The sequence below is a fragment of the Lynx rufus genome, unplaced genomic scaffold, assembly GCF_022079265.1.
Source record: "Lynx rufus isolate CCGP_SWC_20201006 ecotype Redwood Valley unplaced genomic scaffold, mLynRuf1.p SCAF_5, whole genome shotgun sequence".
NCBI lineage: Eukaryota > Metazoa > Chordata > Mammalia > Carnivora > Felidae > Lynx > Lynx rufus.
The window spans coordinates 5,616,822-5,639,170 of record NW_025814867.1 but is presented as its reverse complement, the minus strand read 5'-3'; the positions used below and the strand labels follow the sequence as shown (position 1 = coordinate 5,639,170).

The following is a 22,349-nucleotide window of genomic DNA, read 5'->3' as shown; positions in this document are numbered from 1 at the left end:
CAGGGAAGACCCCTGAGAGGCTTGGAGCCACTTGATTAACGGGAGGGAGCCCATGCCCCAAACTGGGCTGCCCTGGGGGAGGAGGGGAGTTAAATCGGGGCTTGTAGACTCGGAGGCAGAGAGGCCAGGGAAGCAGCCAGAACCGCGTCTGCTCTGTGGGCCACAGCGAGGTCTTGAGAACAGACCCCGAGGAGGATGGGACTTATCACCAAATCCCCACCGGGGCGAGAAGGGAACAAAGCGTGGGACAACACAGCTAGCCTGGGGGGGGGGGGGGCAGGTGTTAGCGCAAACAGTCTTCTACAATAGAGATATTTATCGCCATATATGGAAGGAAAACTTCTAGGGAAAAGAAGGAAAAAAAAAAAAAAAGATTGGAATAGGCTTAGAGCAAAAAAGAAAAAAATACCTAAAGATAGCCTAAACAAAACACGCCCAGCCCTTAGCGCCTGCCTCACTGTCTGCTGGCCATATGGTGTGCGATAAGCCAGAACGCTTTTATTTACCTTCCGTCAATGTCTGCAAAGCTGAGAGCCAGCCCATCGAGAAGGTTCCACTTGCGGCAGAGGCTACACCAAGCCCTCGTCCCCGGACGGCCAGCACCCCCCCTCCAGCCCCTGCTTCAGGAGGCTGCCCCTTGCCTCTCCCTCCCCACCCTGTCGCCTGCCTCAACTCCCACAAGAGCCACGGCTCCCCCAGCTGTTTTCCCATGATGGACAAACCAGGGCCAGGCCTTCTGCCTCCTCGGCCAGCTGGGCCACACCATGGACAGCCAGCCAGCTCCCCAGGGCTCGCCCTCACTGGCTCACCCTGCCATTCACCAGGGTCCTCTGCTATGGCCCAGACAACAAGAGATCAATACATTTTCTCAGTGGATATAAATCATCAGCCACCTGAGCGCCATTTAACAGGGATGCTGCTTCTTCAACCATAAAGGCCACAGAGGCACGAGCCTTCCTCAAGCATCCCACCAGCCCCATGTCCTCACGGGAGAAGACGGTCAAGTATTAATCATGTCCTAATTTCTCTAGGTCCAATGTACTAGACTGTTCTCTCGCTCCTCCCCAAGACGACCCAAATCATCACATACAGGTATGTGCTCGCACTGCCCTCCCGGGCTGCCCTCACCCTCCCCAATCTTCTGACCACCCCCTTAGTCTCTCTTCTTGAGGGCCATGGTTCTTTTGTGTTTTTAGATTTGCTTTGTCTTTTAATTCTTTTTGGGTTCTATACGCGGACACAGAAGTAAAAGAAAATGACACTTAAATATGAAAGAACTCTTTGCAATTAAATCCACAACTATGTATGTTTAGCTCCAGAGGTAGGCTCCCAAGTCCACATTCCCACCCTTCCAACAGGATGTCCGGTTAAATCTGAATTTCAGATAAACAAATAATTTTTAGTACGTATATCCCATGCACTATTTGGGCTACGCTTCCACTAATATATATATATATATATATATATATATATATATATATATATATACATACACACATACACACACACGTACACACACACACATATATGTATATACATATATTTTTATTTTTTATTTTTATTTTTATTTACTTTTTTCAATGTATGAAATTTATTGTCAAATTGGTTTCCATACAACACCCAGTGCTCATCCCAAAAGGTGCCCTCCTCAATGCCCGTCACCCACCCTCCCCTCCCTCCCACCCCCCATCAACCCTCAGTTTGTTCTCAGTTTTTAAGGGTCTCTTATGCTTTGGCTCTCTCCCACTCTAACCTCTTTTTTTTTCCCTCCCCCTCCCCCATGGGTTTCTGTTAAGTTTCTCAGGATCCACATAAGAGTGAAAACATATGGTATCTGTCTTTCTCTGTATGGCTTATTTCACTTAGCATAACACTCTCCAGTTCCATCCACGTTGCTACAAAGGGCCATATTTCATTCTTTCTCATTGCCACGTAATACTCCATTGTGTATATAAACCACAATTTCTTTATCCATTCATCAGTTGATGGACATTTAGGCTCTTTCCATCATTTGGCTATTGTTGAGAGTGCTGCTATAAACATTGGGGTACAAGTGCCCCTATGCATCAGCACTCCTCTATCCCTTGGGTCAATTCCTAGCAGTGCTACTGCTGGGTCATATATATATAAATATGCTGTTTATTAGTGAATTTAACTAGGAAGGCTTTATGTTTATTTGCTAAACTCTGGCAACCTCGGCTATCGGGAAGCAGCCGGACCAACAGCCTTGGGCAGCCCTGCTCTGCCCCCCTCGTTACCCCCAGAGGCCACCACAGAAACAGCCCTGCCCCCAGCTGACACCTCATCACCTCATCATTGCTGTTCCCTGAGTGCACTTTGCAAAGGCCTGCGGGCTCTTTGTGGCCCCATCTTGAGGCCTGACAGGAAGGGCAACCCTTCAACCAAAGCGAGAGGTCGCAAAGAGCCCTGAAGGAAAGCATTTGTGGAAGAGACCCAGCACGAGGAAGCCGAGGGCAGATGTCCCATCTCTGGGAAGTATGGACACACCAAGCATAGGCACTTAAAGGTGTCGCAGCCTGTCCTGGGCAGCCCCCCACCCCCAAGGGCACCCACGAACTAATGTAATCTAAGACCTAGAGGCATGAGGGGCTGGCTGGCTCAACACTTTATAAATGGCCTTCACCCGGGCCATAGGGCTGCTGGTCTGGGCAGGCCCCGGCACGAGTCCTGGCAAGAGACATAGCCCCACCCCACTGAAAAGCATCTCAGGGGCACGGACGCACGGGCTCTGGGCCAGACCGAGTGCCATGGGCGTGTGGGGCGTTTCTCTACATACGCTCCAGAAGCATCAAGAAGCAGCTGTTCCCCTCCTGCTCCGGCACCAACAACTCAATAATGGAATGAGACTCTGCTCTGCGGACTATTTTTACTCTCGTCCAGAAAGCCACGGGCTAATATTAGGTTGAACTACATGAAAATACCAGTTTTGTAAGTCAAGAACGTCAGAATATTGGCAGCTACATATGGCCCAAACAAATAATAATGCCAAGTGCCCGCTGGGAGTCAGACTCCGCCCAAGGCCCTTCAGGTATACGTGCCCACTTTAGAGACGCAGAAACTAAGACACACGGAGGTCAAAGCACCGTCCAGCAGGACGCACACCAGGTCTGTGGGACTCCAAAACCCACATCCATTCTGCACCCATGTGGCCGGTTCACATGGGTCGTTCTATCTCCCGTGCTCTCTGCCGGTGGGTTGGCACCTAGCCACGGCTGCAGGACTGGGCACCACCGGGACCCCCACCCTGCCGGCACCTGTCTACACAGAGGCCGCCCTGTAGCTAATCAAAGCCTGGCGTCCGGAATTAGCAGCAAAGTGTATTTAACAAACACTCTCAAGAGGAAAAAAATACTTGAAAGTTTATTTAGAGTAAGAGGGAAAAGGGGCCAAAAAAAGCACTCCTAAAATAAACAGAAAGTAATCAAGGGATAAAACCTAGCCCAACTAGTTTTTAAATGCCTTAGCCATGACTATGCACTAACATGCAGTGGACCAGTGAGGAAGCCATCAGGCGCGGTGTGATCCAGGACCACTGCAGAGGCAGGCACACGTGCTTCCACGGCTCTCCTCTGACAAGACCGCCGAGCTTCGAAGAGGGAAGAGGACGAGAAGCCTCCCAAAAGGACAAGTCAAGGTCCGAGAGTGTCACTGGTCTCCTGGCCCACCATGACCCCCCGCCCCTGCCTCCGAGGCTAAGACCAGCACAGTAAGATAAATAAAAGGGCTGTCGGGCTCCAAGTTGAAAAGAAAAAGTGAATGTTCTCCTCCTTGTGAAATAAAGCGTCAGGAGTCAGAGCGTTCGTAACACCCAACAAAAGTCGTTCCCACGAGCGTGCAACGAATGCCCACAGGGATTAAGGCTTGAGAATAAAAAAGAGGACTGACCTTCACGTGGGCCACGTAGTGGTGACACATCTCCTCCATGTGGACCAGCTGCAGCTTCTCTGTGACCTGACCCACGGACTCGCCCAGCAACACAAAGTAGACCCTGGGCAACTGGCCCTTTGCCTTTTTGGCCACATCAGCCGTCAGAACGTAATTGAGGCCTGCCAATAAATAAGGTCAAGATGTCAGCACTCACAGAAGGCCACCTCGGTGCCCCCTCACAGGCTCACGAGCGCATTTCACACACCACCTAGCCCTCCACAGCACAGAGGACGGCCGCCCCAAGTCAACACCTTCGCGGAGAGAAGCACGCAGCCAGGGCCCTCACGGAATCAACACGCACCCAGGCTGCCCCCCGCCTCCCTGGCGACGCTCTGTGTGCCACACCCCCTGGCTCTCCCTCACTTAAACCCCGTGAGCTACCAACTGAGTCACCGATACACGCATCAACAATTAGCCGTACTCAACACAGCGTCCTGAAAAGGGGATACCATGGTGAACCTGTAGCCTGTTACTAAAATCTGCAGAAATGATCACGGCTGCACATTATCCTGATTCCTATAAAGCGATGGGGCATACGCCCTACACAGGGAGCAATCACCCAGTAATTCACAGATGCTGAGTCGTGCTCTCCAAGTTTTTTTTTTAATATTCATTTATTTTTTTTAATTTTTTTAACTTTTTTTTTTTTTTTTTTTTGAGACAGAGAGAGACAGAGCATGAACGGGGGAGGGTCAGAGAGAGAGGGAGACACAGAATCCAAAACAGGCTCCAGGCTCTGAGCAGTCAGCACAGAGCCCGACGCGGGGCTCGAACTCGCGGACAGTGAGATCGTGACCTGAGCCGAAGTCGGATGCTTAACCGACTGAGCCACCCAGGCGCCCCAATATTCATTTATTTTTGAGAGAGAGAGAGAGAGAGACAGAGTCTAAGCTGGGGAAGGGGTAGAGACAGGGAGACACAGAATCCGAAGCAGGCTCCAGGCTCTGAGCTGTCGGCACGGAGCCCGATGGGGGGCATGAACCCTTGAACTGAGAGACTACGACCTCAGCCGGAGTCAGACGCTTAACCGACTGAGCCACCCAGACGCCCCTAGTCGTGCTCTCTAACTGCTACATCTCTTGGACCGTGTGCCATCAGGTCCACCCGGCACTGACTACGTGCCAGGCACTATTAAAGGCATGTGACATGGGACATGAACCGTGCAGGCAAAGCCCTGCCCTCATGGTGCTTACACTCACAGAAACTCAGACATAGGCTAAAGCTGACTTCATTCCCAAGTAGGTGAGGATACTGATCACGTATGTATATTACAGTGCCCATCGTTCCAACAAAACCATGACCACTGTGGGGCCTGAACTCAGGCGTACTGCAATGCACTCTTGAAGAGAAAAACTCCACCTATACCTGAATGTGTGATGGCAGATGGGAAAAGCAAGGGTGACACGGTCTGGAACTTAAAAAAAAAAAAAGTTGGTTACAATATAGGGCCACCTGGGTGGCTCAGTCAGTTAAGCAACCTACTCCGGCTCAGGTCATAATCTCACAGTTCAGATGTTCGAGCCCCGTACGGGGCTCTCTGCTGTCAGCACGGAGCCTGGAGCCTGCTTCGGATCCTCTGTCCCTCTCACTCTCTTCCCTTCCCCCACTTGCGTGTGCTCTCTTTCTCTTTCAAAAATAAATAAACATCCAAAAAAAAAAAAAAGATGGTCACAACATAGAATGCACATTGGACAAACCCAAAAGGCTTTACTTCCATTAGTTCAGAGTCAGTAACCCTACAACAATGTGTTTTATTCGGCAAATAAGGCTGTGGGGTCAATGGACCCAGCTCGCTGCTTTTCTGCACCACAGAACCCTGCGTCAGAGGTCAGTCCTCTGTGATACTTTTTATTTTTTAACTGCTTTGGGGATTCAGGGGGATGTGGCGTTTTTCAAGTGAGAGAGGGGGAACGTTGTGTCCCCAAAATTACCAGATGAGGCCATGGGAAACCATGCCCATGCCCTATCTCCACAAACCAGCCCCTTAGAACCTGGGGCTCTTGCACCGGTAATAAGCACTCACATCTGCCCACATTTAAGTCTGTGAAGAAGGGCAGCAGGGATGACTCTGGCTTTTAATAGCATCAAAGGGATCAGCCACCAGGGTACGTACAAGCAAGGAGGGAGGAAAGTGACCGGACAGGCATTCTGCAGCTGCCACAGGGCGTATTTTTGACGCGTGTAATGGTTTTCCTGGGCCTCTGCCATCTCGGGGATCTTCCCATGCCCCCTGGCAGATTCCTGGTCAGCAAGGGCCGGTCTGCCCCAACTTGTTTATTTCGGCAAACGGCCGATTGCCAAGGCCAGGCAGGGTCACCAGGGGGGCCTGAGACCTGGATACTCGCAGGCAATATTATGAAGGAAAGAATGCATTGTGGGAAAGGAATGTGACAGAGCAAACATGGAGCCCACATGAGAGTTACACACCGACTCCCTCGGTGACAGCAGGTAGCGAGGTGCACACGCAGAATGCCGAAGCTTTGGGGCAACCTAGGGACCGTCCAGCTCAAAACCTTCATTTTTCAGATGTACAACTGAGCCCCCAAAAAGGGAGCCAGACTTGCTCCTGGCCAGAGGGCCATCCACCACAGAGCCGAATCTAGAACTCTCCTAACCTCCAGGGTAGGGCTATTCCAACCACACTGGTGCTTGGGGTATTTTTTACATTTTCTGACCCAAAAAAACAAAAAAAAAAAAGGCAAAACAAAAAGTCACATTTTTTGCATGCACACACAGCAGAACCAAACACACACAATGATCCAGAACTGAACTCTGGCCCACTTGTTTTCTACTGATCACAATTTCCCTGGGCAACAGCCAAACAGTAGGAAAGGACACGTATAAATGGACTGAATTTGCACCTTCTGTTCCGCAAGTCCAGGGCTAGAGATGGGCACTGCTGGACAAGCCAGGCCATGGCCAGGCAAACCAACATGGCGGTGGGAAGCTGCTGAGTGGGCCTCGTCCCGGGCAGCGCCCTCCCTGGCCTTCCTCCCGGGTGGGAGAGCTGCCCTCTCTTAGGAAGGGTGGGCATGGGGAGAAGACAGCGTGTGAACCCTCTGGCCAGCGATGAGCTAGCTGAGCTCAGAGAAAAGTCTGGGTAGAAATGATCCCAGGAAGACGGAGAAGACAGTATCGGTGCCCCACCCACATCCTCTTGGCTCGTCCCATTCCTCTGCTGCCAGCCCAGCTTGCACCCTCACCCCCTTTCCTGAGAGCTTTCTCTGGTGGCTCCGCCCACATGCATGGCAGACCAGAAGTGCCAGAGAACCCAGGTCCCCACCACAGTCCCTCATCCCTTGGCTGGGGTAACTCTGAGGGTGCTCCACACTGACTCCCAGGGTTCCGCAGCAGGACTCAGCTCCGGCTGCCTGCAGTGATAACGTGTTCAACAACACACCTTCTGTGCGGCTGCTGTGATGGTTTGTTTGTTTTCAACCTTTTCTGAGAGACAGAGAGGCAGAGCGTGAGCGGGGGAGAGACAGAGAGAGAGGGAGACACAGAACCCGAAGCAGGCTCCAGGCTCCGAGCTGTCAGCACAGAGCCCGACGCGGGGCTCGAACTCAAACTGTGAGATCATGACCTGAGCCAAAGGTGGACGTTTAACCGACTGGGCCACCTAGGCGCCCCTGTGATGGTTTATTTTATGTGTCAACTTGACTAGGCTTCACTACCCAATCTAGATGTCATTGCAAACGTATTTTTAAATGAGATTACATTTGGGGCGCCTGGGTGGCGCAGTCGGTTAAGCGTCCGACTTCAGCCAGGTCACGATCTCGCGGTCCGTGAGTTCGAGCCCCGCGTCGGGCTCTGGGCTGATGGCTCAGAGCCTGGAGCCTGTTTCCGACTCTGTGACTCCCTCTCTCTCTGCCCCTCCCCCGTTCATGCTCTGTCTCTCTCTGTCCCAAAAATAAATAAACGTTGAAAAAAAAAATTAAAAAAAAAAATGAGATTACATTTAATTCAGTAGACTCTGAATAAAGATTGCCCTCCACAATGCGGGTGGGCCTCATCGGATCACAGACCTTATGAGAAAAAGACAAAAGTCACCCCAAGAGAAGGAATTCTTCCTTCAGACTGCCTCCACACTCCAGTGTTACTACACACACAGTCTAATGGTTCTGTTTCTCTGCAGAACCCTGATGGGCATCGCTGCCTTCCTTTCTTGTCTCACTGTCACACTTTCCTACCCGTCCTCGCTGGGACTGATCATCACCCGGGTCAACCACGGGAGCTCGAATCCTTGACTCACGGGTCTGCTTCTGGGAGAATCCGAATTAAGATGGGGCAGCTCAGGAAAGGGGATTGGATTCAACCTTCAGTGTGGGCCAAGCACGGTGCTGGATACTTTTCAAACACCTGTGAAACCCCATCTCGCCGTGGACTCTCCGACCCCACAGATCCCTCTTATGACTCAAGGGGGGGACAGAGACAACCCACGGTTACTAGAAACTGAGCTGAGGACCACGACCGCTGCTCCACTCCAGGCAGAGCGCGGGCATGCCAACACGTTCACCTATCAGATTTTTTCTAAACTGTTAAAATATACAGTCACAGACAGACCGAATTATCCAATTCGCCAAGCGCGATCATTCTGGAAGCTTTTCATCTTTAGACCCGCCTGCTTAATGTTTCTCCTTGATTTAAAATTTACTTTGACATTTTAAATCACACAAAAAGAAGTCGGCTCCATATCAAACTCTCTCTTCTAGAAGAAAGCCACCACAAGACTCACCATGGGAAGCCCAGCCCAAGGGAGGAGGGTCGACCCTAGCCACCAGCGTGGCAGGAAGTAGTGCAGATCATTCTGGAGCCCCGAGTTCGACTGGCAGTTCTAAACAGTACCAACCCCAAGAGTATCTGAAAGGGAGTCCCTGAGAAGTGGAGGAGATCCCAGAGAAGCAGCCAATCAGCTGGCGTGGTTCAGCCCGTGGGAGGGTGGCCGCCCCTAATGCAAGCCAGGCCAGCCAGCCCCCATCCCGGGGAGGGTTCTGGTTCTGATTAGCGCCTGCTCCCACCACACGGTCCACATCTTCAGGTTTTCCTTCTGGCAGCTTGTGTCCGTGCCATGTCGAATGATGTCATGTTGATGGAAAAGCTGACCAGCCCCAAGTCATGTTTCAGCCTCCTCCTTTCCCTGCCCCCAGCTGGCTCCTAAGGGCCCCCCATGCCGGCCCGGGCCAGGAGGGAGCCAGATGTCTCACATCAACTCAGCTCTGCTCGGTCCCAGCAAGTTTTTGATTCATTCCCATTCTCCATCACAACATGGTTTCAGCTGTGAAATTCTACTAATAAATCCTCCTTCCAGACTTACAGAGCTTCCCTCGGAGTCTCCCAAGAGAAGGGGAAAAAAAGGATATTTCCCCCTTTACTAGCTTTCATAAGCTTTCTCTCCATCCCATAAAGGAACGAGGTGGTAATTACTAGACGAGGTGACCCCATTCCTCATATAACATGGATTTGCCTCATTATCCCATCTCTGTGCTTCTCAAGAGACCACAAGGAGCTCAGAGAATGTTCTCTGTGTGCAAATACTCTCTGGAGGGGACACACCCCCTAAAGCCAGAGGAAGGCTCTGGGGACAACCCTACTTCTGCTACTGGCTTGGATGACCTGGTGCCATCTCTCAGGACCTGGAGGGAGGGCAGGCACCCCTGCTTGCTCACAGCTCTGCTGACAGCCACGGAAACCAGGGGCGCCAGATCAGAGCACAAAACACAACCACTTAGGGCTCATCCTCTCCTGGTTTTCATTTAGCACGCTGGTGAGAGTCCAGAACTGTCGGCCGGATCCTTAGCCTCCAGAGACCGACAAGCACATTTAGGCATTAGCCTGGCCAGGCGGTAGGGAGAGGCTCAGCCCATGGGTAAGGGCAGGACCCTTCAGGCACAGCACTCACCACCCTTACTTACAGCAGCCAGGAGGCTCCGAGGAGTGAGAATCTGCTCCCCAGGCCAGGAATGAAGTCAGCAATAGGACCTGGGACGGGCAGAACTCTTGTTTTCAACCGCTTGGTGAAGTAAGTTATAAATCTGTTCTCTGAACCTCTGCCGTTGGATGTGCGCCTGCACCCCAGCACTGAACTTGGGGCCTACCGCACAGAGGGACCCAGACACATGGGTCTGGGAGCGAGGGAGCAGGGGCGGTTTCTGTCCGCCTCCTTCCCTGCAGACAGAGTGCAAGCTCAGTGAGGGCCAGGGCTCGGCCTGGCCTCTGCCTTGCTGCCAGGGAACGCACAGTGTGGCGCTGCTAGGAACTTAGTATCTGTTGAACGGCCCAGCAGGTGCCTCGGTAATTCCATGTGACTGGCCATCTGCTGCCCCAGTTTCCGAAGCCGTTGTCTCTCAGCTCCAGACCCCCCTGCTCTGCGATGCTGGGTCTGGGGCTCTCCAAACCTCATTTCTGCTTTGCCAGCAGTTCTGTGGGAGGCTCCACCCGATGGACAGCTCGAGGGAGGCTGCAAGGCTGGTGGACGGAGAAGGGACTGTATCATCTCCCTGCCTGCTTCCTACTCCTATCAGCTTCACCCAGCGACAGTTTTCCCCAGCAGCTGGTTCCAACAGCACTTAATACCAATCTCAGTTCCCCCCCCCCTGCACCCCTCGGAGTCACTGCCAGCACCAGCTAGGGCCCTTCTCCGAGGTTTAGGTCCCCAGGTCTGCAGGGTCCCTTCTCTGAGCTTCTAGGTTTTTTAAATTTAAAAAAAAAAAAATTTTTTTTTTTTTTGAGAGAGAAAAGGAGAACAAGTGGGGGAAGGACACGGAGAGAGGGAGACACGGAATCCGAAGCAGGCTCCAGGCTCCGAGCTGTCAGCACAGGGCGCGACGCGGGGCTCGAACTCACGGACCGGGAGACCACGACCTGAGCTGAAGTTGGACACCCAGGCGCCCCCTGAGCTTCTCGGTTTTGACAACCCCAAGGAAGCATTTCACCCCAAGTGTGACCTTTTCCCTTTGTCTGCCTGACCAGTGGTTCTCAGGTCTAAGCCACGTGGAGGCTTGCTAAATTCCAGGGGCCGGGCCCCGCCCTCAGTGTTGGATTCAGTCGGAACGTAGATCCGGACATCCCACAGGCTACAGCTGGACTGGGGACCACACCGTGCACCCACCTGGTGCCGACCCAGAAGTGGGGGGCTGCTTCCTACAGTTACCAGCAGGCCCTTCATGACCTGCTTTGCCAGTTCCCAATGTTAAATTCTGTTGCAGTAACTGGTTGCTGCTTTCCTAACTGGATCCTGCCATGACAGGGGCCACAGCAGTGCCACCCCTACCGAGAGCCTGTGTCGTCCCCACAGTACTGCCAGGGGCCACCCCTGCCCCTCCAGGGACTCTGCAAATCAGCTGGCCCCGAATACTCCTGAGAGCAAGTGGGAGCTGTGGTTTTCCATTGCTAACGCAGAAAACGAAGGGGAGAATGGCGTCCCTTCTCTATGCACATGCTTGAGCCCCATCAGGTCCTCAAGAAGAGAAGAAACCAGAGGCAAGACTGTTAAAGTAAGACGAAGTTCCTATAGCTCCCAAAACCACCCCGAGGGAGGCCCTGTGGCAAAGCTGCCAGCAGCTGGATTATGCCCTCACGGCCATTCAGAAGTCCCGAGCACACCACGGGTGCCTCTTTATCGCACGGCCCCAACGCGGCCGTTCTAGGGACAAGACACAGCCCCGGATACGCAGACCTTGAGAGGTGCGTGGAAGGTGGGCCCGAGGAAGACTTCATTTGCCAGGCAGCCCGGGGCCAGAACCACCACCAGCAAGGCTCCTCCACAGCTTCCGGCTCTGGGCTCCCAAGGCGCGGGCCAGGCCGTGACCGTGACACTGAGCCGGTCAGCTGGGCTGCTGAGCCTGGAAAGCTGGAAGATGGCGGTGCCCCCACCCCTCCACCACCTGGAGACCAGGGACCCGATCTTCCTGACCACGCAGGGCCAAGGCGCTGTCTTGCGTGCTGGGCTCGGGGACACCCCGGGGCAGTGCGACCCACACAAGCTACCTCCCACCTCCCTGATTTCTATCACATTTCCATAGCGGCTGCCCATTTCTCCTTCCTCAAGTCTCTCCATATTCCACTGCTGGCTCGTCTTTTACCGGATTTCAGCAAAGACGGAGACACAGCACATTTCCCTGAACGCCAGGGGAGGACAAAGAAAAACAGAATGTGGTAATTTTCTGCACTGCCCTGCCAGTACCAAAATTCTCCAGTTGTCATGATCATGAAGCCCCAGCCTTAAACAGGCGTGAGGGAAGACCCGCTTAGATTGTAAAGGGATGTCTGGGTTCATCAACGAGCCCATGTGGCTGACGGAGGTCAAGGAAGCAAGCTGCTACTTGACGTCCAGCACCTGCTTCCGCTGCCCGCTGGGGGGACTGCCGTGTGCCCCCCAACTGCCCGTTTCGCTCTTTATTCCCTGACACTTCAAGGGTCACGGTTGAAGCCTAGACTTCATTAAAATTCTCCCTCGAGGTCAATGAAAAGGGGCCCCAGTGACCGGAGCCCAGAAAGGCCCACTGGGGGGAGCAGCACGAAAAGACAGCCACATCTCCTCCTGGCTCAGCCATGAACTTCAAATCAGGGTTTTCTCTACTACCTTCCTTGTGCTCTGAAATCCCTCTTGCTCAGAACTTACATCTTGGGCTTCGTCTCCTCTCTTCCTGCTCTGCCAAATTACCTTCCGTTTCACCCTAACAGCGAGGTCATTAAAGAGCCTGGGAATTGTGTATGCTGCTTCAGGATTGAGAGATAGAAACTCTGCGATTCCCATTAGAAGCTCCACGAGGATATGCTTGGCACATGTCGGCCCACAATAAACATTTGTTGAATGAACACACACAAGAACTATTAATCACTTGCTTATTTTAGAGTTCTAGAAGAGTTCTGCTTATTTTTATGCACACCAACATTAACCTTCAACTCAACAATTCTTTTATAACATTCGTTAATAGAGTCCAACTACATCAGGAGTTGGTAGTTGATAGAACACACACCATCTAATTAGGCAGAGGACACAGGAGTCCCAGGACCAATAGAAAAAAAATTTTCTTCCCTAGAGACTGAGGTTTTAAACAATTAGTTTTTGGAAAGCAAAACCAGGTGTCATCAGACCAGGATTCAATTCCTGGCTTCACCGATAGCTATGTGATCCTGACAGAGCAATTTTCTCATTGAGCATGATCTTTTCCTCCCTGGGCTACACATAAAACGTTTCTTATTCCTCTGTCACTAACCAAGTCTCAAGTTCATGGTATGTTTACATCCAATTTTGAAATTTCTAAGTTCTTCTAAAAAATATTTATACGAAAAAGTTCAAGGTTTGATTGCAGAACTTACTCAATCCACCTGAAGATCAAGATAAAGTACCAATGAGACCCTTAGCCTAGAAGGATTAGCCCACTATTGAATAAGGCAGAGCATTCAAGGTGCAGTTGGGAAATGGACCAGCACATGGAAGCGTATTTCTGCATGTCTGGGTTTGTGTTGGCACGTGCACACACACACACACACACACACACACACACACACACACACACTCCAGCAGCACTTCTCGAACATAAATGTGCACACGGGTCTTGTGGGATCTTATGAAAATGCAGATTCTGATTCTGAGGTCTAGCGCAAAACCTGAGATTCTGCATTTATAACAAGCTCCCAGACAGGCTGGTACTGCTGGGTCCAGGGACCAGTGTGAGTAGGGAAGGAAGATAACTTGATCCTAAAAATGTCTAAGAAGGGGCGCCTGGGTGGCTCAGTCGGTTAAGCGTCCGACTTCAGCTCAGGTCATGATCTCGCGGTTTGTGAGTTCAAGCCCTGCATCAGGCTCTGTGCTGACAGCTCTGAGCCTGGAACCTGCTTCAGATTCTATGTCTCCCTCTCTCTCTGCTCCTTTCCCACTCACATTCTGTCTCTGTCTCTCTGTCTCTGTCTCTCTCTCTCTCTCTCTCAAAAATAAACATTAAAAAAATTTTGGGGGGGCGCCTGGGTGGCTCGGTCGGTTAGGCATCCGACTTCAGCTTGGGTCATGATCTCATGGTTCGTGGGCTGGAGCCCCGCATAGGGCTCTGTGCTGACAGCTCAGAGCCTGGAGCCTGCTTCGGATTCTGTGTCTCCCCCTCTCTCTGCCCCTCCCCTGCTCGTACTCTTTCTCAAAAAATGAATAAAACAAAATTAAAAAAACAAAACAAAACATTTTGGGGTGCCTGGATGGTTTAGCCGGTTGAGCATCTGACTTCAGCTCAGGTCATGATCTCATGGTCTGTGAGTTGGAGCCCCGCATCGGGCTCTGTGCTGACAGCTCGGAGCCCGGAGCCTGCTTCGGATTCTGTGTCTCCCTCTCTCTCTCTGCCCCTCCCCACTCGTGCTCTGTCTCTCTCAAAAATAAATAAATGTTTAAAAAAATTTTTTTAAATGTCTAAGAAAGGCAGTAAGTCCAGGCCCTTATTGTGTTGTGGGTTATTTTTTTCTAGAACTCTGTTTCCTATTATTAAATCAGCCTTTCAAATAAAAACAAAGCACCTCTTGATCTGCACAACTAACTGCTCCAGACTCGTGTCCTTCAGGTGATCACACACTGAGCTCTCCTCCACACGGAGCCCATCCTGTTCGAGGGCTTGGTGCCTTCTCTGGAGCTGGGCTAGCAAGCTGGCCTTCCCCAGCCGGAGACACACGGCAGGGCTGGGGGTCTCTGTCCAATCATCTGAAGCCGACAAAGCAGCTCCCCCTCTTTTGCAGGCCTAAGCCTCCATAAACCTCAGCATCCCAATCTTACCATCGACCCGTGGTCTCAGATTCCTCAGGCTTAAGGCCCTGACATCTGGTGGTGCCACAGGCTCAGGGGAAGTCTCCAAATACCCACCACTCCTTTTTTCTAACTGAATGGAATGTTCTGTAAGGGCCAGGCTCCAGTCACTACCTTTCCACAAGTCCCACTGGCCTGTGACACCTGTGGCCCAGCGAGGTTTCAGTCTGGTCACACGTGTGGGGAAAGGATGCTTGGGGTCAAATGTTATTCGCTCTAGAGCCGGACGTTATGCTAAACAGGGGGAACTATGGGAAGCAGAAAAAAGCAAGAACCCCAGAGGGAAGGGGTATCCGGCCTGCGTGCCTGCTGCCTGCAAAACCAGTCGGAATGCACAGGGAGGGCAAAGAATCCAGAAGAACCCATCAGCAGCCACGATCCCACAAGCCCACGCCAGCCAAGGTGGCCTCCTGAGCCCTCGCTCAGTGGCTCATTACCAATTTCTCCTGGAACATGCTTGCCGTGGAAGCTAAAGCAGGCGGTGACATTCAGGCAGTTCACAGGCTGCAGCCCATCGTGACACTGAGGCGCCGTGATGTTGATGGAGGCCGGAAGGAAGATGGAGACATCCACCGTGATGACGGGTCTCGCCCTGCATGTCGAGAGGTGGAGGTGACTTAGTCATGCTCTCTCGGAACCCAACAAGAACTAACCGGGCGAAAGAAATCCTAGGCCTTCAGCCCGGCATTTAATTAAAGCATGAAATTACCCATGAGGGAAGGGCCAGTGTGCCCCGTAAATACTTTTTCCTGGTTTTAGAAGTGGTTTATTTCCTAATAAATTAATGGTTAGCTTCCCAGTAATAAAGGCAAGTCAGTTGTTAATAAAACACATCTGGTTGAAGCCATAAATGAACTGCCAGATGTTGGGTGATTATTTAAAATTTCACCAATTAAGTTCCGATTTCCATTTTATTAGAAAGATGGTAATGTATTTAAGAGGAGTTCCTACAGCGGATGCCAGGGCTGCAGACAGAGACGCACCATGGGGAATCCCCCAAAGCACGTCCTGTCATTGGGAACAAGAACTACAGAGTTCCAGTCCCATCCGCGGGGTCAAACCTCCCCCTCCATTTACTCCCCTCAATTCATCAAGTATTTTTCTAAAAGAACCTGATTCATGGAGTCCCAGCTGGTGACAGCAAAGCACTTCAGAGCTGAAGAAATCAACCGCTGGCCTCAGGAGCCAGTGAAACCCCATAAACATCCGCACTCTTATCGCCAACACGGACCACCCTCAACCCCCCACCCTGTGCTTACTGGATGCACGGCACCCCTGCCGTGCCCCCCGTGCATCCCCAGGATCGCCCAGGGAAAGCCGAGTGACTCCCGCCATTCCATTCTCCTTGTAAACACCTGCTCAGGCACGGTCCACCTAAGCGGGTGGCTTAACCTTCTTGCCTCCAGGGCTCACAAAGAGATCCTCTTACCTCTAGGGAGCCCCGGCCTTCATGCCACTGGGGTGACATAACAAGATTAAGGGGCTTCAGTGGCTTGTGAACAATGACCTCCCTTGTGTGCAAAGATCCTGTGGAGCGCCCGCGGTGACAAGACAGATGGGAAAGAGGAACACAACTCTCAGAGACACAAGTATTAAGGGAGACCTCGGAGAAAGAGGGAAGGAGGGAGACACGAGGCCCGGGGGGGGGGGGGGAGGGGTTTTCACTGCTGCCACCACCGCCATGGATGTGGGCCAAGATCAGGACAGCTGTGACAAGTACAAGGGAACTGTGGGTCTCCCAGAGCAAATCCAGCTGAGAGGCCGGCAGAAGTCAGACAACAGCGGTGCCTGAAAGAAATCCAATGTGCTGGGGCCTTCCAACTTTCTTCTGGGTTCATCCTGAGAAGATGCTATAAATAACTTAGAAAACAAATGGCCTGCTCCTGGTCAGTGTGTTTGTACAAATGCCAGAGACACTCTCTAAAGCCCCAGGGGTCCTTCTACAGCCAGCTTGCCTTCCCCCTCCCAGGAGGCCTTCCCGAAGACCCCTGGTAGTTGGGTCCCCTCCCCCACGGCCCCAGCACTCTATTCACACCTCACCTCACTTATTAATTAAGTTCCTTATCTATTTCCAAACCTGCCCCACCAGCCTGCAGGCCCCTTAAGGGCTAGGATCCCAGCAAATTCATCCTGACATCCTCAGGATAGGTGTTCAAATTCCCTAGGTGTTAAATGGGTACCAACTTCACTCTAGGCCAAGGTGCTGAAAACCACAGGAGGGCCTCAAGTTTCATACAACTGACACAGGCACCAGGGAGAGCTGGTCTCCACCCCATGAAAGCCTCCACCCTGCCCAGGGCACATCCTGCCTGGTCACCACATGGAAGAAAGGCCTTTCTGCCTCCCACCATCCCAGGGGCCACCGTGTCGGGGAGGCCGCCTGGTCCTTCCTCACAGCAGAGCCCTGCAGAGGATGGCAGGGTGAGCCATCTGGCAAACTGACAGGGACATGGACAGAGGCTATCAACGCAGAATCCTCTAACGTGAGGACAAGGACCTTCAGAAGCACATGTCCCACCAACATCAGATCAGGCCCTCGGACCTGTTTCAATTCCAAGAATCGTCTTTGGACCACAGAAAGCCCCAAAATGTCTCCTGAACTCTCTCCCCATTTCCTTTCAACTTAAGTGGCACAGAAAGAGTAGCCTATCACCCTGACACACGCCCTGCCCTCCCAAGCTAATCTGAGAAGGCAAACTCACGCAGGGCAGAGCTGGGCCAGCCTCGGAGAGAAAAGCAAAGGGGCACCCAAGGACAGCACTGCAAAGGCTTCCAAGACTTTAAAGTTTATTTATTTTGAGAGAGAAGAGAGAGAGCCCCCACATACACACAACGGGGGAGAGGCAGAGAGAGAATCTCAAGCAGGCTCTGCACGGTCAGCGTGAAGCCCGATGCGGGGCTCGAACCCACGAACTGTGAGATCATGACCTGAGCTGAAGTCAGATGCTTAACCAGCTGAGCCACCCAGGCGCCCCAAGACTTTATTTCTAAAAAGCTGGTGGCTGGAATACTTCTTTCTGATGACTCTGACAGTTCAGATCCTGATACAGATGGTCCCTGACTTATGATGGTTCGACTTAACGATTTTTCTACTTGATGAAGGGACGAAAGCCATGTGCATTTAGTAGAAACTGAACTTTGAATTGTGAATTTGGGTCTTTTTGCATGCTGGTGCTATGTGGGATGATCGTGTGGGGACCAGTGGGTGCAGCTCCTAGGGTCAGCAACCAGTCACGAGAGAGCCAGATCTTCTGTACCCACATGGCCATTCTGATGGTCGCTCTCCGTAGAGTTCAATAATTTGCATGAGATGATCAACACTGTGTTATCAAATAGGCCTTGTGTTGGATCATTCTGCCCAACCTTCAGCAAATGTAAGTGCTCTCAGCACAGTCAACGTAGGCTAGGCTAAGCTGTGATGTTCAGGAGGTTTCAGGCAGTAAATGCATTTCCACTCATGATATTTTCAATTTATGATGGGTTTATCATAACATTAACTCCTTCCTAAGCCAAGGTAGATCTGTATTTCACCTGTATGTACTTCCAAGCAAACAGTAAAACCAGTTAGGATGTCCTCTGATGTGGTACCGGCTCCCATCACCCCAGCTTCCAACGGGGGCAGGTGCCGCTTATGGGACAGACACAGGGGAACAGACAAAGAGCCTACACCCCTGGTGGAGATGCCAGGCTACCAAACAGCCCTGGAGCCGCCTCGTCCAGGAAGCTAATGAAGGTCTAGGTACTTAAAACCAATCTCAGTAAGGTTTTTCTCTTAACGGCAGCCCAGAGGATTTCAAGCCCATACACATGTGGAGTCTCTTCCTTAGAGGCGTAAGAACGGGCGTGCTGTGTCTTGCACATACGCATACACATGCTTGGCTTCCTTTTCGGGTCCCACCCAAACTCCGAAGTGACTCAAGTCCACCTAAGTTGCCAGCCAGCTAGGCCCTGCCGGAGATGCCCACCTAGCTTAGCCAGCTGATGTCTCCAGACCTTCTTGCCCACGGTTGTTCAGCCACGTCCAGCAGCTCATCAGCAGATGTCACCACAGATGACCAGCCTTCCTGGCTGCTCAAACATCCTCAGCAGTCCCTCCGCCTGCCTGCTCCTCCCTGTCCCCTCTCTAGCGGGCCCCAGCTCACCTCTAAAGCCTTCCCTGCACTCTGAGTACCTGAATCTCCCAGAAGAGACCCGAAGAGCTCCTCCTCGCCCACGTCCCCTGCTGAACCTTGCCCGGGGCCTGTTCCGATCTTGGAGCCCAGCTCCAAGAGGAGGTCCCTGCCACTCACAGCCTACACACATCCCACCTCCCTCCTCCCCCTTCAACCCCCATTCATCCTCGTCCTCTCCTCCCTGTCTCTTCCGGCCCCAGGCAAGAGAGGGGTTGGGGCAAGGTTTGTATGGACAAGGGTCAAGTGAAAGGTGACCACCTCTGATTCTTGCAGGATAGTAAGGGACTCGGGAGAGCAGGGAGGCTTCAAAGACGCTCTCAGACTAATCCCAGAGCCAGGCGGCAATCCCATTTGCTCCTTTGTAGCCTGGCTGCTGGAAAGGAGTCAAACTCCACCATCTGTTTTCTTGCTTCTCCTGGTCTCTCTCACCCACAGCGATCTGACTTCTGCCCCTCACTTCTGTAGACCTGCCAGAGACAGGGCACCGCTGACCCCACACCACCACCTCTAACAGGACTCAGTCTACATGGCCTTCCCTGCTGGACTCAATGCGGGCAGGTGCCCTCAACCACATAACCCTGCTCTATCATCTTCCCGGCACTGACCACAACCTATGATGATCTTCTTTTTTAAAATGAATAAAACTTCAGTGCCACTTGGTTTCCTCATCCGTAAAATGAGAATAAAAATATCTATATCATGGAGCTGTTACAGAAACTAAGAATTAGGCGTCCCTGGGTGGCTCAGTCGGTTAAGCGTCCGACTCTTGGTTTCGGCTCAGGTCATGATCTCACAGTTCATGAGTTCAAGCCCCACACTAGTTCAAACTCCACACTGACAGCATGGAGCCTGCCTGGGATTCTCGCTCTCCCTCTCTCTCTGCCCACCCCTGCACCCCCCATGCGCTCTCTCTCTCTCTCAAAACAAATAAGCTTTAAAAATTAAAAAAAAAAAAAAACAGAAACTAAGAATTAAAATATGTTCTATCGACAAGAGAACCAATGAACAGACTACAGTATATTCAGTCAACGGACAACTACTCAGTAAGGGGGAAAAAAGAACTGAACAACATACAAAGCATAGATGAGTCTCTATTGAGGGAAAGAAGCCAGAACCAAAAGGGTGTATACTATATAATTCCACTCATGTGAAATTTTAGAACAGGAAGAATTGCTCTATCAGGAGGGGGCATAACTGGGAAGAAGCAGGAAGAAACTTTCTGGACTGATGGAAATGTTCTTTATTTTTTTTTTTAAGTTTATTTATTTATTTTGAGAGACAGAGAGACAGAGCACATGAGTGGGGGGGGGGGCAGAGAGAGAGGGAGAGAGAAAGAATCCCCAGTAGGCTCCGCACGGTCAGCGCAGAGCCTGATGTGGGGCTCGAACCCGTGAACCGTGGGATCATGACCTGAGCCGAAGTCACGAGCCGGACACTTAACTGACTGAGCCACCCAGGCTCCCAGCTATGTTATTTATCTTCATGGGGTGGCAGTTCCACGGGCACCTACACTGGTAAAAACTCACCAAAGCAGTCTGCTTCCACGGGCGGGCTCTGCTGTATGCAAATTTACCTCAGTACAAAAAACAAAAAAACAAGAACCACCAAAAAGAGTTAAGGCACGTGAGTGCCTAAACGGTGCCTGGCATGCGGTAGGTGGGCACTTACCAAACACTAGTTGTATCATTTACTTGTTTATTGTTCTGCAAGGTGCACCCAGAATCAGACGCAGCTGCACCACAACAGGTCAATGATATCAGCCGAACAAAGGAGGGCCTTCTGCTGACCACCTCGGCCGGGCAGTGCCCCGCATTCCCTCTCCTAAAGCCTCTTCTCTTGATACGCCGTCCCCGGCATTCCCCCGGAAGGACCCTGCCTTCGTCCCTGGAAGGTCTCTCCTCACCAGATTCGCCCCCCACCCCCACCCCAGGCTGGGGTCTGGGGCCCCCGTCGCCGTGTAACTGCCTCACTTGACGTTGACATCCATGTGTGGGCAAAACTCCAGGAGAAGGCCGTGCGTTGCCATGAAAGAGAGGGAGAGAAAACCCCCTCTGGGCCGAAGCTCACGGCTGGAAGTTTATAAAATACAAGAATGACGAAAAGGAGAATTTCCAGGATCTACCTTAAGTCAGCCGCTCCCGGTTTTGAGAGGGCCCGTTTTCAACCGCGAGAGCCGGGGATCGTGTTTTGTTCAAGAGGAGTTGCCACAAGCCAGAGCAGGCTGCTCGGGGTGACGAAGAGGGGGAGGACAGCACAGAGGCACAGGGGTGGTGGGCGAACTCAGCTTCTGAAGTGTGACTTCAGTCATCTATCTGTACGTAAGCTGGCTTATCTCAGAGGAAACGGCCAACCCACAGGAAGGGTTGGTTGATGAAGAAAGCGGAGACCTAATCACACGGCAATAATGAAAACAACAGGGAGGCGTCATCTTAGTGAAGTCACCGCTTGGGAGACACACATGCCACCGTCAAGTGCGGAAGGGCTGCTACGTGCGAGATACAGGATCAAGAGGCAGAATTTAGCCCAGTTTATCTAACTGCTAACACGTATCGACCACCGGACCGTTCTTATGCATTTTGCTCGAACTACTAACTCGTACTAACTCAATGGAGTTCTACCAACCCAGTGAGGTAAGTACTGCCGTTATCCTTTTTAACGGGTGAGAATACTGAGAGAGGTTACCTGACCTACCCAGGAACCCCCCTCCTGCCAAACAGAGGAGGGGTTCAAATCCAGGCCATCCACTCCCCCCCCCCAGTTGACCCTCCTAACCTAAGGCTATCCTGCCTCCTTAACAATTTAACATTCCGAATTGCCTGGGGGTTAACTGGTTCCCTCAGAAGTTACCAAGATCCCACCCCGGGGCACCTCGTTCAAAAGGAGGCCCTGTGCCTTGCTTGCAGCCGCTGGAGACTCAGAGGAAGGCACTCAGAGGAAGGCACTGCTGAATGAGAAGAATCTGGGGTGTGCAACTACATGGCCTCTGGGATCCCTTCCAGCTCTAAGATCCTACTGGCCCGTTTTAGAAAGTTCTGCCATCAGGTTATTAACAAAACCTAAGAGCTGGCTCCCACTCCAAAGGGTAATTCTGCCTCCTCTGACTCACACAGACAGAAATCCTTGGAGATGGTTCACAGCGGGACGGCAGCCCACAGCCTCTGTAGGAGAGAGCCAGGCCACAGGGGCTCTAGGAACCCTGGGCCCGAGCTCACAAGCTCACGTCCCTCACCTTGGCCTCCGCAGGCAGTGGTGTCCTGTCCTAAGGGCAAGAGGCTCCCGGCCCCCAGGTGTCTAGGGAGTAACAGGTCGGGACTAAGAGATGGGACAGGGCAGTGCTTCAGAGCCCCCTTGAGTGTCCTGCACCCATAGGAAACGATCATATCGTGCACACATGTTAATGAAGCAGTTGTTCAAGGCAAGAGGCAAAATCCCAGGGCTTAAGC

General features: G+C 52.0%; 1 protein-coding gene across 1 annotated transcript in view; it reads right to left on the bottom strand.

Annotated features, from left to right (window-relative positions):
• ITGA9 (integrin subunit alpha 9) overlaps window positions 1-22,349 on the bottom strand; it is a 345,722-nt gene that overhangs the window by 250,416 nt on the left and 72,957 nt on the right. Inside the window, exons 14-15 of the mRNA XM_047099700.1 lie at window positions 15,172-15,326; window positions 3,907-4,067 (exon numbers count right to left, since the gene is read on the bottom strand). Of these exons, the coding sequence (XP_046955656.1) occupies window positions 3,907-4,067; window positions 15,172-15,326 (316 nt within the window). The remainder of the gene's footprint in view (window positions 1-3,906; window positions 4,068-15,171; window positions 15,327-22,349) is intronic.